General features: G+C 37.4%; 1 protein-coding gene across 5 annotated transcripts in view; it reads left to right on the top strand.

The window, feature by feature from the left end:
• Positions 1 to 14,702, top strand: part of Samd12 (sterile alpha motif domain containing 12) — a 401,118-nt gene that overhangs the window by 263,228 nt on the left and 123,188 nt on the right. Inside the window, exon 5 of one of the 5 annotated variants that reach the window (XM_069991304.1) lies at positions 6,312 to 6,603. The exons of the other annotated variants lie outside the window; for them this stretch is intronic. Within the exon in view, the coding sequence (XP_069847405.1) occupies positions 6,312 to 6,316 (5 nt within the window). The 3' untranslated portion in view covers positions 6,317 to 6,603. Of the gene's footprint in view, positions 1 to 6,311; positions 6,604 to 14,702 lie in introns of those variants that run through there. 5 annotated transcript variants of the gene reach the window in all.

Here is a 14,702-nt window from a genome sequence, read left to right as displayed (position 1 = left end):
AGCTTACTCCATGAATAATTAATTAATGAAAAATAATTAATTAGAAACCTATATGGAAGGCCTTGAATTTCATCAGCCCAACCTGTCCTTGAGCTTTGGTTGTTTTGTTTTTTCTTTGAAGAATGTTTGGCAAAATATCAGCTTGAACACTTTTCCTTTTCTAATGAAGGACATTAGTGAAGTTGGAGCAGAAGCAAGATGCTTGTTTAATCTTATGGATAAGTGGCTTCTAAGTCTTCCTTTCATTCTCCCAGGGAGACCAAGTGCACTGGTGCTAATGTATTCATATGCTGAACGTTTACAAAGTGTAGGCAAGATGGGACAGTGTCTCCCCTTCTGGTCTGTCTAAGCAGCAGCACTGAGCTCCAGGGAGCTCTGGCAAGAATCCCCACAGGTAGAAATGCCTTTGTAGTGGAGAGGGCCCCGTGAAATCCTTAACCAGTCGTCCATGAACCACCTTTATTCTCTAAACTCTGAGTTCTTTCAAGTAAAAATTACTTAAGAAAAGGTTAAAACAAGGATAAAAGCAACCAGATTCCTATTTTTCTCACAACTGAAAAATGTCATCCTAATACCTTGAAAAACAAAATGCCATCTTTATTAACAGATTTTTTTTTTTGGCATTAAAACATAGCTTTTGTCATTCACCATTAGGATCCAGAATAAACAAACTCATTGTGTTGGTGATTACTTAATATAAAAATAAATGGAAGTTATTAAAATCAAATAGCAACTTCAGAGACTAGCAACAGGGAGCAATTATAAGCTTTGCAGTCACTGTTTATATTATTTATTATATGGAATGTTTTTCTAGCCAAAAAAATCCACTTTCAGAAAAGAAGAATCAAATATTCATGAAAGTGTACACTTATTTATTAATTGTTGTTTCTGTCCTTTTAAGTTTCACATCTTTTCTTTGACGGCTGGATTCATCTCGTAGCTGCTGTGAGAGTCTGCTGTGTGGTTGGAGTATATCTAAATCTAGAAGCTTGTGGCCCACAACTTCTGTCTTTGTGGAAGGTCCCACATGTAGGGAATAAAAGTTGGAGGTGAATAGAAGATGATGGTTACAAGGGTAAAGAAAACATAGAAGACAGCATGCTTGGTCTCTCCCTTCCAGAGGGGCCAGAATCAGTTAACACCATGGGACCCAGGGCACATACAGAGTCATTGATGTGCAAAAGCAGAACTAGTGAGGAATGGATTACTGGTCCCAAGCCAGCAATTGCTAGGGATCTATTTCATTGGCATAGTGTCCCTTAATCTAAAATAGGGAAGTTACATGGATGAAACTCTTGAAATATAAGGCTCTCTCTTCCTCAGTTCATAAACAGGATTCAAGCATCATAAAAACCATAGACCCAGAAGGCGCTCTGAAAGACCACATTGTCCATGCCCCTGATGTCAGGTAAAACCATGTGTAACCTACTCATGAAAGATAACAGTGGGCCTGTTTTTAAGCCTTCAAGAAAAAGGGACTTTCCAGCCTTCTTTGATAACCTGTTTTGGTATTTAACTTTCCTTCTGCAGAAGGAAAGTCCTGGTGTAGCTTCAGAGTCAGAGAGAACTGAGTTCCCATATCTGTGCTATTATCCTATGGCTGTGTGACTGTTAACGGATTACTGATCTTGCCAAATCTTACTTGACTTATTTGCAACATGGACTAAGCAGTGGGCTCCTTATAGCAAGGGGTGATTTTTAAGGAATGGAGAAATATGTGCTTAAACCTGTCAGACAGAGAAGACCCTCAATACATTTTACTTCTTCCTTTCACCTAAACTGATAGCCCATATGGCATCCCTAGGCTTCTCCAGCTTCAGTGTGGACTGTTTATATCAGATGTCCAATAATTCTTCCAAGCTTGTTGACAGCGGGGTATAACTGGAAGATTTGGAACACACTTTAAAGCCGGCTTGCTCAGAATCACAGGATAAAATGAGACAGCATTTAGTCTGTCACACTAGATCATAGGAGTTAATAGTTACTGAAAATCGTATGCCAGATACTATTTAACATTGTGCTTAGGGCATGGGACAAGGTAGTTTGTAACCAGACCCCTAAATAGTGAAAGGAAGAAAGTTCCTTGGCAAAGCAATGTTAAGCACTGTGCACTCATAGGGAACTAGGGAATTGTGATAGCAGTGGAGAGCTACAGAGAGCCACATGCACTGATGGGAGGGGAGGAGAGCCTAGATACTTGTGGATACTAGGCACATTACACATTGGGTAAAGGGCTTTGAAGTCGTGGATGTATGTTCTTGGGAGGTCTGGGAAGTGCTCCTTGCTTTAATAGTGACTATGTCTTCGTAGGGGCCAGGAAGTTCCTGTTTTTACAACTTAGGTTCAATGCAAAGACCTTCAGCATTGCACTGGAGAAAATATTTTTAAAACAACCCTGTGCTTGAAAAGTAGTCATCATGAGCAGAATAGTTATTTGAGTGTATCACACCACAGTTTTAGGAAGTAGGACTGGCTGATGCGATGTTACAATACTTTTCAAACGATGAAAAGTCATGAAGAGAAAAGAAAGCGAGAATCCAGAGGAGGCCGAAATTATGGAAGATGTGACTTTGATTTAGATTTGAGAAAAACTTCATGGCAGTAAGAATAATGAATTTAAAAGGAGGAGAAGAAGGTGGAAAGAGAGAGGAAGAGAAGAAATTGTGATGACTTTTTAGATAATTTAGATGCAAAGGCAGACATGTGCACAGTTATTCCTGATAGTAGCTGGGATTGACCTTTCAATCATTCAATCTCTCCCCCGCCCTCCACTAACCAAAAATATAACAGTCTGCATAGCCTAGGCAGCATTGAAGTTCTGAATGACAAACACAGGCCAAGTCCTCAGAGAGCAAAGACTCATATCTAATAAATAAATACATAAATGCATGTATATAAGAGGTACATTATAATACAATGATATTAGTACCAAATAACTGTCATTATAGTACTCCATCACTGTTTCTTGTTTTGGAGTGGAGTAATTAGGAAGCCCTTGGTAGTGGCTGTGGTATTTGGGTTCCATCTTGGTAGGTGGTTATTGATTTGTGTGTTGTGCATTAGAGGGATGGGGCATGCATCCTAGTGACAGATACTTAATTTAGTATAAGTCAAATCCTACTGTATTTAACATTACTTAGAACTTTCATGAACATGGAATGCTCCCTTCCTGGGCCTCATTGGTAAATATATAAAACAAAAGTATCATTATTCATTTTCTAAGTGCATGTGTATAAAGTAACTTCAAGTTTGGAATATCAGCATTAGGTAGTTGTAAACATGCCTTGTTCAGAAGTGGCACACTGAGACTAGGATACATGAAGCTGGGCAAGTTTGGGGTCAGCTCTCATCCAGAGTGGTAAGGACTGGAATCAAAAGTAGAAGGGGAGATGCAAATATACACCATTATCCTCATAAGAAGAATCTGTAAGAATACAGCCAACTTTTCCTTCAACTCTTGCCAACTTATCTAGCATGTGAAAATCTCAACCATGTATAGAGTGACTATAATGCTCAGAGCTCTGCAAACAAGCTTCTATTAAGTTCTGTCTCTTATGTCCTCCCACCAAGAATAGATCTAAGTAAAGGAAGAAGGGGCTAGAGCTGAAGGGAGTCAGCTTGTCCTCCATGAAATAGTTATTTGTTGAGTACCTTCGGTCTTTCAGACATTGAGCTAATGCTGGAAGGCAAATACCACACATTCTCTGACAGCAAGAATCCCTTGTTTTCCTCCAAAAGACAGCCATTTCCTCCAGGAGAGAGATAACTAAGCAGACACACACACACGCACACACACACACACACACACACACACACACACACACACACACACACCATAAGATAAATAAGGGGTTAGACAAAAGGTGCCAAGAGCACTAGAAGGAGTCCCTGACTTCCTCTGCAAGGAAGAAGGTTCAGAGGTCAGGAGCTGGGGACTCTAGAACTGAGGCTGAACCAGACAAAGCATTCCAGGCTTGAGAGCAATATTCAACAAGTGACTTGCTTTGTAGGGATGGACTTTGATGTTTGTGACATGGCAATTAGGAGGACTGAGACTAATGTGTACATGAAAGTATATGATGCTGATGTATAGGAATGTCCTCAATAATTCTTCACAACAAAACACAGGGACTGGCTCCATGGGAGAGAACCCACCCATATGTTTTTATACCAAACTCTTAAAGTCTCTGCACACACAAACCATATTACACATGTATCTTTCTATTCCTGCAGTGGTCATGGTTTAAAAAAAATGCACAAAGAAAAAAACATTAAAATACACATCTAAGGGTTCATTTTCCTGACATCACATTATCTGACCTTTTCCACTTGACTGAAGGGTAAACAAAGGAGGAGGCTGCAATGCTTGGTAAGAAATGTACGCATTATCCTGCCCATGTAATTGTAACTCCTCTGTACAGTATGTTCACAAATAAAATAAAATTAAATTAAAAATGCACAATTGTAAGGGCTAATTAGTGTTATGGCTACATAAATTAACAAATACCTACACCTCCTCTTTAGGAAATGAGTCAAATTATTGAAAAACGTTGAAAGATCAAATGCCAATCTCAGCTACTGCAGCCATGCTGGTCACTTCTTGTTTTAACAAATGGCTTCATGATTAGTGCTCATTCAGATTAATAAAGAGGAATTTTAGGTTTCTTATTTCAGTCTAACATTTGTAACATATGATCATTTTGTCAGAAGAATTTTAAACACTCAAGTATGTAAAAAAATAAAAATAATAATGTTACTCTAAACTCACCAGGCCAAATTGCCATTTTTTGGTGTATATATTTTCAGGCTTTTACAGATATTTGTATTTACAAAAAAAAATGCTTGGTTATTTCTTCTGTTTTCTTAGTTTATGTTCAACTTTTTATTTTTTTTTATTTTCTTCTGTTTCTCACTTTTTTAAGGAGAGGCTACTTTGGTTGTTTGGTCTAAGTGTTCCTTTAATTTTTTCCTTTCTCACCACCTCACCTCAAGAACATGGAAAATACAGTAGCAGCTATAAGTTTCTCTGTTGATTCCTTTCAAATTTTTAAATAAAAATACAATAAATAGCCAGTGCTGGGGGCTTACCCCCATAATCCTACCTACACAGAAGGCTGAGAGGCTGAAATATGAGGATCACAGTTTTATATATACTCTATATAATGTATATACAATTTCTGTATACAATTCATATGTATATATGATTTATATATATATTAAGTAATGATAATTATGTTTTAAAATTATTTTCTAAGCCTGTTTTTCCAATTATTAATATTGAGAAGGAAATGATCCACTGACTCATCCAAATGAAACCTCCCACCTTTTCCTTCCCTCAATGTCTCCACACACCCCACCCCTCCCTCTCTATTATTATTCCTTGAGATTTCCATCCCAATTAATAGTTGAATTGTTAAATCATATAATTACATCTTTTGTTTCAAGGCTATTATTTAGTCAAGAGCCTGTGGTTCATACCTATAACCCTAGCTACTGGGGATGCAGAAATCTGAGGATTATAGGTTGAAGTCAGCCCAAATAGAAAGGTTTATAGGACCCTTATCACCAATAAAAAGCAAAAAGCCAGAAGTGGAAGTGTGGCTCAAGTGGAAGAGCACTAATCTTGAGTGAAGAAAAATAATCCAAATAAGATCCTAAAGCCGTGAGTTCAAGCTCAAGTATTGGTAAAAAGAGAGAGAAAGAAATAGGAAGGGGAGGGGAGGGGAGACGATGAAGGAGAGGAGAGCAGGGAGAGGAGAAGAAAGAGAATGGAAGTAGGAGAAGAAGAGAAGACTATGCTATCCCTGAGCTAGAATGTAATGAGCAACAATTAGCATATGCTAATTATAGGTTTGGCTATCAACATACAGAACCTATATAAATGGATAAAACCTATAAAGATGGATGAAAACATGTCGTACTCAGTCTACATATTGAACATTGAAACTCGATCTGGCAACTTTAGGAGACATTTACAAACGCTGTCCATGCTGCTTCAGTTCATCCTGCCGACACTCTTGCTCACCTTCCTGAGCATGATGGGTTGGGTCCAGGGACCATGAGGGCCACTTAACACTGTCCAGAAGTCAGAGGAATGTATCTCATGACAAAATTATTATAGATTCTTCGGTAACAAATATACATATATACATGCATATATGTTCTATTCAATACTTTCTTTTTAATATCAGAGATTAATTTTAATAAAACTTCACTTCATTTTTCTGCTATCTTTTTGCCTCATCCTCTGTCTGACTTTTATCCTTTAAAAAAGAAAATCTAAGAGACTATGACTACTGATTCGTTTCCAGAATAATGCCATTTGAAGTACCAAACAAGTCAATCAGTGCATACCTATTTGTTGGTACCAATGTCAAGATTACTACAGAACTGCATCCTGAGCATTGAAAATGGATAACAAAGATGAACATGTCAAATATTCTGCCCTGAAGAAGCCACCCATGTTAGAAGAGATCCGAGGAAAGCAAATAATTCTGATAAAATGTTATAAAGATGATAACACACTGGATTTTCAGAGGCAAGAGAGAACCAGGACTCTTTCAGGATTTCATGCAATACAATGGGAATTACTTCTTTAGGAAATTTGTTTCAAAAACAAAAAAATTGAAAGCCCTTGCCTCTAGAAAAATCAATAAATTTTACATTCTGAGCAATCCATTCGTGTAGTTCTTACACAAGTGCCTTCACAGAGTCAATCTGCCTCAACCAGTCACTGAACTGTCACTGCATTTGTGGAGATCAAATAATGTTTATGGGCCACTGTGGTCACTTCATGGAAAGGGCCCAAATAGTTATTTTCTACTTATTTCCTTCCATCTTGTATTTGCTTCACTGTAAATGTAAAACAAAACTAATGAATATCACATTAACTATGCCTAAGCATTTATTTGCTACTAAGTGGTATCATGTGGAAGACATCCCCACACACAAAAGATTGGAGCATGTAATCAGAATAACCAGTTCTGCGTCTTGCTGTCCCTTATGAATAGTAAGTACTTTACAGAACATGTTGCACCATTTCCATAAAATATCGATAAGTCAGGAAAACAATTTCAGGCCATACAGAATTAAATCATTTCATACCAAGATAAACCCTTGATCCTATAAAGTAGCAGCTCCTTAGTTGACCCATCAAAGTGGGAGGGAAAGGAGGGACAGTGATATATGCTAATTAAATTCTTTGTAAGTATACATTTGTAAGTAAGTAGGGGTGATTCTCTTTTCTCTTTTTGGTACTGATCATCATCCTAGAACACTAGGGCAACATGGGTCAGTAAGTCAATCAAATCAAAGTATGACCAAGGACATACTCTGGGTAGAAAAATAGATACTCTTCTCCAAACCACCCCCTTGCCTGAAACTCTAATGTAAGGACTCCTTTAAGGAGGTGACATTTCACCAAGTACCCTTCAGTCCTAGCATTTCTACGCCCATTCAGATTCTGGCATAATTGTTTGTACATTCTTTCTTCTTATTATATTTTTAGTATCTTTAAGTAGTTCTACAAAGGGATTACCATTCTATGTCAGTTTATAAGTGCAATGCATCTTGATCAATATCACACCTTCGATCATTCTCCCCATTCCTCCCAACCCTTTTAATTTTTCTTGTCTCATAGAATATGCATTGACTATTAATGACTGCCTTTTTCTTTCCTCTCTTCATTTGTCTATCCCCTCCTCCTCTTGACCTTCTTCTCTCGCATCGCACGTGCCAGCTTCCTGGTACTCATTTTGATGGACTATGAGTTTTTCTGAGGAATTACACCATTTGAATTCTTCCCTACATAAACCAGGCTTTGATGAATACTTTTGTGCACACTTGCATATGACCCCATATGTGTTCACCTGTATAATAAATATAAATTAGATCTGACTTCACATTGAGGCATGTATCCTTTCCCTCTCTGGACTTGACTTACATCACTTTACATACTTTTTTCCCCAAGTCCATCCATTTCTTTGCAAATGATGTTATATCAATCTCCTAAATTCTCTATGAGAAAATTTAGTTGTCATTTGTATTTCAGATCTGTGCAGTTGACTGGCAGCTATCATAGAGTTAATCTATCCTCCACCTATAATTCACTTACGTGTGTGTGTGTGTGTGTGTGTGTGTGTGTGTGTGTGTGTGTGTGTGTGTGTCCATCCAATTTGACACAGTGGAACAAGGTGCTGTTTTTGAGAAATTGAAGCACCAGGTGTGATTAAACAAGATCAAACATTTCATTCTCTCTTTAATTTCACATCAGCCTTCAGCAGCTGAAACCCTGCGTTCCTCTCATGGATTCAGCATCACCATGCGGTGGCAAATATTTCCAAATTAATCTGCCCTGCTGGGCCATTGTGAGTCAAAACTGGTTTTGCTTCCAAATTTTGCAATATTGCTAGGCTCAATTTATTAATTCATTTATCTTATCCCTAGAGGGTAAGACTTCCAGTACTTGTACAGCATTGGTATTCCATTTTCACTTAAAGGAATTTCAAACATAGGCTTAGTCTAAGGATAAGGTCTAGGTGGGGGAAAAGGGGAGAAGTTTGTCAAAAGGCCTAATGTATAGCAAGATGAATAATAATAATATATATACAGCCCTCTGTACCCTTGGGTTCTGGATCCACAGATTCTAACTGTGGACAGAAAACATACAATTTTTTCTCATTATTATTTCTTAAACAACATAGTATAAAAACTTTATATAACATTTACATCATATTAGGTATTAATTGTAACAATCTAGAGATGATTTAAGTATATGAGAGAATGTTACATGAAAATACTCCGGCAATTTATATAAATGATGAGAGTATCTGTAGATTTTGGTATCTATGGAATGAGGGAAGGTACTGGAACATATCCCCATAGGTACAGAGAGAACAGGGTACTTTGTTAAACTTGTTAAAAAATAGATAGTTTCGGTTTTCATCACACACACAACTATGAAAGGTGGTGATGGGTCTGCCCATTAGCTTGACTTGACAATCATTTCAGTGTGTACATATATCCAAATACCATATTTTCTATCCTAAGCATATACAACTTTTATTTCTCAATAAGACTGGAGGGAAAAAATAATTGTAAACTTTCACAACCTCTCCTTACCTCTTCTCTCTTCCTCTTGTTTTATCTATTCTTCTACATATCTGTATTCTCATCCCAACTCTACTTCTAAGATTAGGAACTGAGAATGATATTAATATAGTTCCCTTTGCAAGCAGATCCTAAGAGGGTATAGACATTCTGAAGCTGTTAAATAATTAAGTTGGATAGGAAAGCAGTTCTGTGTGTCACACTTGTTATTTAGCAGCAGGAAACTTGGACCAGCAAGAATCAAGTATTACTGCTAAGAAGCAAACAGTGGTCATGTGGCAAGCTCAGAAGGGAATGCCATCTAGATGCAATCTCTAGGGAGAGACTCTTCTAACCACATGTGTTCTTGCTTTACACCCGGAGGCCAGTTACCATCACCAATGACGAATCTCCTGCATAGCATGGCAGGAGTTAATCCATTCCACAAATATAAAATACAAATACAAATATGCCCAACTGCCATTTCTACCTGATCAATCTTTATGCCCTTTTTAATGATCTCATCTCTGGTTGTAACTCCATGCTGATCTGCTCACCTCTACATGACTCCATTACTGTCTAGCCAAGTCGAATAATCTGCAGCCCATGAACAGCATGTTCTTTCTTGTGTCTATGCCTATTCATGTGTCTAGAGAACATGACCCTCTCTCTTCCCCCATTGAACTGCCTAGTTTCAAGCCAAATATCAGATCGTATATTCCTGGTGTCTCCTCAGCCCCCTCCCCAGCTCTAAATTCACCGAAGTATCTTCATTCACCCCTGATATATGGAACCTTTTCAGGGGTTCAGTCATATTTTACTCATTATGTTGCAAACCCATTGAGGTATAGTGGGAACTCAATAAATATTTGTTGAATTCATTATTATGGTTGAATGGGGTCCGTATGTACTCATTTTCCCTTTATGTGATCTTTGTAAGACCCACAAGATATCCATTAAATAGCCAGTGGTGAAATTGTGACATTTGTAATCTTGGTCACTTTAATTGCAGTGAAAATTAACACCCCCCTGTATTCCTCATGAAAATCGCCTTCCCTCTGCAATGTGCTTCTTAATAAGAATGGAACCCCTTGGAAAAATTCAATTGGAACTTTTAGAAATATTAGGTGGTTCTTTTTTGAAATCATTTCTGGAGAATTACCAAGGTAGTTCTTTCCTTACTGACCACAAATTAAAATGTATTTTAAAAATAAGGAGAATAAGAAACAGATTTATAGCTATGAAAAACAGACCTGCACATAAATATAAAATAGGCAATTGGCCAAACTGAAAGAGCCATGTTTGGTTAGTTGACTTTAGGGTAGGCTCTCCTACTGTTAAAATGTTTTCTTTTAGTATTTTGTAACTTATCCTTGATGGGAAAAGTATTAAAAAAGTAAAACATAACTTCTCGAAAGAATACATATCTAACAGACCCTTTATTATTATTATTATTATTATCTTTAAATAGTTGTACAATGGAATTTCAATTCAATGTGACAAGTTTATGAAAACACTGCATTCAAGAAGTGTGTGTGTGTGTGTGTGTGTGTGTGTGTGTGTGTGTGTGTGTGTGTGTACATGATGATGTTACTGGAGTTTGAATTCAGGACCTCATTCTCTCAGTTGGCTTTTTTGCTCAAGCCTGGAGTTCTACCACTTAAGCCACAGCTTCACTTTAAATTTTTTACTGGTTTAGAGGAGAAAAGAGTCTCATGGACTTTTTTCTACTCTGGCTGGCTTAAACATTTGCAAATCCTTAGTTCTTTTTTTTTAACTGTGAGAATACGGTACAGAGGGGTTACAAGTACATGGCAAGGTAATGAGTACATTTCTTATCAAACATTGTTGCCTCCTTCTTTGTTTCCCCTTCCCATCCCTTCCCATTCCCCCCAAAGTTGTAAAGTTCGTTTTTTCGACATAACATCTTGTATATCTCATTGTTGCGATGGATCCTCCTGTATCCCTATTTAAACAATTTGTTTTTTCCTTTCCCCTCCACAAAGTATACCAGCATCAAATACAGTGAAAACAGGGTTTATACCATGGGAGAGCGACATACAAAGCAACAAAGAAATCATCTTATAAATATATTAGAAACAATCGCAAGAAAGAAAAAACATTTGAATCCTTATCTTGGGGTTCATTTCGCCTAACATCAACTTATCTGACTGTTTCTGCTTGTCTCAGACATATACTAGTTCTCAACTTCCCGAGTAGTTTAGGATTATAGGTATGAACTACCAGAACCCATCCCAAAGAGGTTTATTAACATGAGAAAACAAGTGAAAGACTTTCCCTGTGCATTCCCTGTAAAGTTTCCCTAGGATTTTTTTCAGAAAGGTATTCATTTGTTCCTTCAACAAATACATATTAAATATGAAGTGTACAACAGATATTCTTCTAGGTTTTTCATTTTTCTGTATTAATGAAAATGATGACAAACTTTTATAGCCTCTCTTACCTCTCAAAACTGTTTCCCTTATATCTATCTTACTGTCTTATGAAGTAGATGAAGAGTGTATATTAGTCAAAGAAACACCTGCTGTTGTAACAAATGAGTTCTAAAAAGTTAGTGGCTTTGTTCTTTATCATTCTGTATTTCTTGCTGAAGGGTGAAGGTCAGAGAATGTCTGTTCCAGAGTCATTTAGGGATCTGGCCTGAAAGTGAAGGCCCTGGAGCAGGTAAAAAGAATTGATGAATACTACTGCTCCTGCTCACATTATGTTGACAAGACCTTAGTCACACAGACACATCAGCCTGGAGGCAAGTTTGGAATTGTAGTCTAGATTCGTGAAAGGAAGAATAGGTTTCGGTAGATAGTTAGCAGTGTCTGCCACAGCAAATATTTTTAAATTGCCATTTGTAAGATGAAACACCGAAGGCTCAAAAAGGTTGACTTGAGTCAAATCCTTCCATTAAATATAAACAGCAACAACTAGATGTCTGGCTTCTGAAAATTAGATCAATACCTTTCCATCACTTTGATAGTAAGTACTGGCTGGGTTAAAACATTACCTGTGAATATTATGTATTGTGCCTATGAGATATGAACTACTATTATAGACTAGAATTTTATGTCCACGTCTTATTACACCACAGGAAAGAGAGAGGATATTTTTAGTACTTGAAGAAAGGCTAAATGCTACCTTGTAAATGTTTTAATGGAAGCAATGTTTTTACCTCTCCATTGGCCCCAGAACACGAAGGAAAGTACACCAGTAAAGTCCTATGCCCGCATAGAAAGTTGATACCCTGCCTATAAGCATGATGTAACCAGGGACCTCCCTTCTGTCCTCAGTTGCTGTCTATCCAGTGATTCATTAATGAATAGTTACAGAGTTGCTGACTGTGTATGGTCACTGGGCTATGGAGAGGATCAAGCCAAATACAACCCCCAGCCATCATGGAGCCTCATGGCAGACAACTAGCAAAAAAAGTATGAACACTAATGAAAAGTGCTAAGAGACAATAATGGTGGGAGGCCTGTTTCAAAGATACCTTCTGTGAGAGCATTTCCAAAGAGAAGTATAGAAGCTGAGTCCTGGTGAGTGAGAACTCAGTCATATGAAGAACAGGGCAGGGTGGTGAGTCTTCCAGACAGAAGAACAGGAGGAGAAGCTATTTGGAAGAAAGACAAATGTGGTACTTGCAGTAACTAAAGAGTAAGACTAAGGACACTGAGTAGTAGAGACTGGCAAGACAAGAATAGCTAAAGTATTTTTACGTAACCTTTGCAACCACTATAAGGTATATTACTATTAACATCTCCACTTTTTCAATAAGAAAATAGACATGGAGAAATTCTATGGTTAAATGGCCAGTTAAACTGGCCTGTCATCCACTGAATGAATAACCAAAGTCTGTCCCTACATTAGTGCATTGTACTCTGATATGCCAGAACAAGACTTGAAATTTATACTATATATATGTATATATATATATATATATATATATATATATATATATATATATATGAATGAAGAGGAAGAGAATCAGGAAAGGAAGCATGTACCTCTCTTCCCTTAGCAAGGAAGTCCTAACGCGATCCATGGATTCTTCCTTCAACAAGAAAAGCAGAATTTCAAAGAGATGATGAATTTCGATACAACATTTTTTTCTGAAATTAAATGTATCTCTCCATGTTGAATCTAGATGCAAAACAGTAATGCCCATGTGGCATTGTCACCAGAATCATTAGGCGCATTTTTGTTTGTTTCATTCTGTTATGTGCCAGTCAGGGTCTGGGTACTGTCCCATATGCATTTATTTTTTATTTTTTATTTTTTATTTTTGCTCAAGGCCAGCACTATCCTCAAATTCCATCTTTTTGGTTGCTAACTGGAGATAAGTCTCAACAGACTTACCTGCCCGAGCTGGATTTGAACTAGGATCCTCAGCTCTTATGTTCCTAAATAGCTAAGATTATTGGCATGAGTGCCCAACCATTAAGGTTTGTTCTTTCAATGATATATAGTAGTTGTTGAAGATAACTTGACATGTGATTTACACTTCAATTTATGATAGTTATGCTTCCTAGCAAGAAATACGCTGATAAAGATACACATATTTTTTCTATCACCAATTTTTGTTTACTTTTATGTTTGTCAATATAAACAGTTTATTTTATAAGTTTATTTTATAAGCTTATAAAATAAACTACTTAAATTTTCCTTCTTGCATTTGGAAACATTCTTGAGAAGGGTTCCTTAGGCTTCAGCAGACTACCAAATTAGGCCATGGCACTACAAAAGCTAAGATTCTTCCCCTTCACCCTTCCTATGTTTAAGCTTGGACCCTCCTTTCCCACGTTGCCACGTATCAAGAGTAGTCCAGAGAGGAATGTCTGTAGTCTCTTGTATTTCATTTGTCCCACTGCCCAGTATTTTCACTCATTTACTCCAGATGTGTTTCATTTCACACATAGTCACTCTGATATCACTCAGGACTTCCAACGTTCAATCAGCACTCTTTGCTATTTTCTTTCCCTGATACTGGTAGAATTTTGCAACTGTCAACCACTATTTCTGTCAAGGGACATCCTTTTTTTTTTTTAATTTTATTTTATTTGTGACCATACTGTACAGAGGAGTTACAATTACATGGGCAGGATAATGTGTACATTTCTTACCAAGCATTGCAGCCTCCTCCTTTGTTTACCCTTCACATCTCTTCCCAGCCTCCCCCCTCCCCCCCAATCCCAATCCTTCTCCTTCCTCCCCCCCTCCCCCCTGCACCGACGTTGTAAAGCTCGTTTTGGACATGACAACTTGTACTTCTCATTGTTGCAATAGGTCCACCTGTATCCTTAAACAACTGGTTTTTCCCCATCTCCTCCACAAGTTATACTGACATCAAATATAGTGAAAGCAGGGGTTATACTGTGGGGGAGGGACATACAAAGCAACAAAGAGATAATCTTATAAATGCGTTAGAAACACATGCATGAAAGAAAAAAACATTAAAATACACATCTAAGGGTTCATTTTCCTGACATCACATTATCTAACCTTTTCTGCTTGACTCATACATATACTAGATATTACAAATAAGGGAAACCATGGGACCTATGTTTCTTTGGGCCTGGCTTACTTCACTTAATAGAATTTTTTCC

Source organism: Dipodomys merriami, unplaced genomic scaffold (genome assembly GCF_024711535.1).
Source record: "Dipodomys merriami isolate MVZ:Mamm:240054 unplaced genomic scaffold, mDipMer1.0.p SCAF_4, whole genome shotgun sequence".
Taxonomy (NCBI): Eukaryota; Metazoa; Chordata; class Mammalia; order Rodentia; family Heteromyidae; genus Dipodomys; species Dipodomys merriami.
The sequence above is the reverse complement of the archived record's forward strand: the minus strand, read 5'-3'. Positions and strand labels throughout refer to the sequence as shown.